This window comes from Pygoscelis adeliae, unplaced genomic scaffold (genome assembly GCF_000699105.1).
Source record: "Pygoscelis adeliae isolate BGI_AS28 unplaced genomic scaffold, ASM69910v1 Scaffold114, whole genome shotgun sequence".
Lineage (NCBI taxonomy): Eukaryota > Metazoa > Chordata > Aves > Sphenisciformes > Spheniscidae > Pygoscelis > Pygoscelis adeliae.
Window position 1 is genome coordinate 5,088,144 of NW_008824587.1, and position 2,279 is coordinate 5,090,422.

Genomic DNA, 2,279 nt, shown 5'->3' on the forward strand with positions numbered 1-2,279 from the left:
GGCTCCCACCGCTGGCACAAATTCCCCCTCCTCACCCCGCTCCTGGGGCCACCCAGACCTCCCGAATGCTCAGCGCCGGGGCGGGGAGCCCCCGGCCCCAGGGATGACACGAGGGGAACAGGGGCGTCAGGGGCCACCCGAGTGTGGAGAGAGGAGAGTGAAGCCAGGGGAGGGCTGGTACGATGGGACCTTGTTTTGGGGTGAAATTTGGAGTTGGCACCTCCGCCCGTGCCCCTAGTCCCATGCACGCTGCTGGGCTGGGGACGCATTTGGCCCCTCGTGCCCAGACACCCAGGTGATGGGCAGGGAGTTAAAAATCCCTCTTGTTGATTCTGATTTCAAAGCCTTTCAGAAAATCCAGCCCTCATCTGAGAGGACTGAGCCCCCAAATTCCCCCGGAGGGGGGGGGTTGTGCCTCATGTCATGTGCTTCACAAGTATGTTGGTCAAAAGCAAAAGCTTTTCAATGGAGGCACTTCAAAATCACAGTAATGAAATGGGATTTGTAAATATAGAAGAACTATGATGGGGGGAGGGGGAGAGGGATGGAGGGGGTGGAAAAGAGGAGAGTGAGAGGTGGAGGGGGCCGGGACAGTGCAGGTCTGAGCCCTCTGCAGCACGTTCCGGTGCTGGAACAGAGCCGCCGGCAGGACAAAGGGACGCTGGGGGCTGAGCAGGGCAGCGAGATGTTTCCACCCCGTCCGGAAACAGGAGGGAACAGAAATCCCACAGGAAACCTCGCTCCCATGGAGCCGCTGACCTGGCCATGGTACGGAGCGCTCCGGCGTGCTGTCCTGCCGGCCAGGTGCATCCCGCTGGCACTGAGGGCGAGGTGGGGGCACTGCAGGGACCCCACTGTGTCCCAGCCCCCTCCCCTTGCCCTGGTGGGGCAGAAAGGGGGTCCCAGCGGAAGGCAAAGCAAACCCAACGGGGCTGTACCTGTCCGGGAAGCTCTCGCCGGGATGCTCTTGCCCCTTTTCTGGCAGATCTCTGTTGGTGGTCCCCGCTCCCGCTGCTGCGTCGGGACTCAGGGTTTGGCTGGGGTTCAGGGCCAGGCTGGAGCTCGGTGCCTCTGTCCCGAGGCAGGAAACATTCCCTGCAGGCTCCTGGTCCGTCCTGGCTATCGCTGCTCCTGGGGTGTCCATGGGGGGAGCCTCTTCCTCCTCCTGCTCTGCTTGCCCAGCGGCTGAGGGTGAGTCTGTGCCCGGGCCAGGGGTGCTGGACATCTCAGGGGACTCAGGGTTGGGGACCGGGGCTGTCCAGGGGGTTTTGTCGCTGGGGAACCCTTTCTCCTGGCAGCTCTGGCTACTCTTGGCTTTGCCCAGGCTCTTCCCTGCCTTGCCCAGGTTCAGCCTGGGCATGGTGCCCATGTGGCTGTACATGTCTGACGACCGGGCATAGGGGCCAGGGCTCTTGGGCATGGTGTTGAGATCGTCCTGGGTGCTGTCGAAGGGCTCCTCCAGGAAGCCATGGGGAGGAGGGAGACCTGGCCCCAGGTTCTTGGAAGAGCTGGGGGCCACAGACACGCGCCGGAGGGTGAAGGAGCGGGGGATGTTGCTCAGGCTCCCGAAGCCTTTGAACTTGAAAAACTCTGGCAAGGAGAGAGGAGAGATGGGTGTGGGGTTACTGCCAGCATGGCGTGGTGGTGGGGAGTCCCAGGGCTCCTGGTCCAGGGTTGGGGTGGGCATGGGGCACTGCACCATGGTGCAGCCTGGTGTACACTGCGCATCTCTGGTCCCAGCCCAGCATGACGTCCCTGTGGCCTGGGGTGTACGCGATGCTCCTCGGGGTGTCTCTGCTGGGAGGTGTGTCCTGGTCCCTTGGGGAAGGAAACATCCCCTGGTGCCCTGGCAAATCTAGCGGCTGCGTTTCCCCACTGCAGTTGTAGGGGTGGAGACAGAAATACTCGCCTCGGTGAGCAGGCAATGACAGAAATGATTTCAAATCTCTTCCTCCCGCCTTCCGCCTCCCTGATTCCCCCAGTGAATCGTGGCGGCTGTGCCCATCCCTGTAGCCTCGGGGCAGCCCTCTCCAGCACAAGAGTGGGGGACATGCGACATCTCCCCAGGGAATGGGGGTCCCGGCCACGTGTGACGTGCCCACGTGTGCACATCTGTCGCCAGCGCAGTGGAGCAGGAACCGACCATCGGCACGGGGCCTGGCGGCGCTCGCGCAGCAACCCCGGCTGCGGGCAGGAGATAACCTCCCCACTTCCCCGGCCGAGCGCTCAGCCCCCTCGCAGCCTCCCTGCAGCTCCCAGCTGCCACCTGCAAGCGCTGA

At 63.4% G+C, this 2,279-nt stretch overlaps 2 protein-coding genes across 2 annotated transcripts in view; one reads left to right on the forward strand and one right to left on the reverse strand.

The window, feature by feature from the left end:
• The window catches only part of SH2D3C (SH2 domain containing 3C), a 34,292-nt gene extending 32,590 nt beyond the window's left edge, over positions 1-1,702 (reverse strand). Inside the window, exon 1 of the mRNA XM_009322210.1 lies at positions 939-1,702. Coding sequence (XP_009320485.1) covers positions 939-1,702 — 764 coding nt within the window. The remainder of the gene's footprint in view (positions 1-938) is intronic.
• A 74-nt stretch (positions 1,703-1,776) lies between these two features.
• CDK9 (cyclin-dependent kinase 9) overlaps positions 1,777-2,279 on the forward strand; it is a 10,972-nt gene continuing 10,469 nt past the window's right edge. The window contains exons 1-2 of the mRNA XM_009322211.1: positions 1,777-1,804; positions 1,882-1,913. Of these exons, the coding sequence (XP_009320486.1) occupies positions 1,777-1,804; positions 1,882-1,913 (60 nt within the window). The remainder of the gene's footprint in view (positions 1,805-1,881; positions 1,914-2,279) is intronic.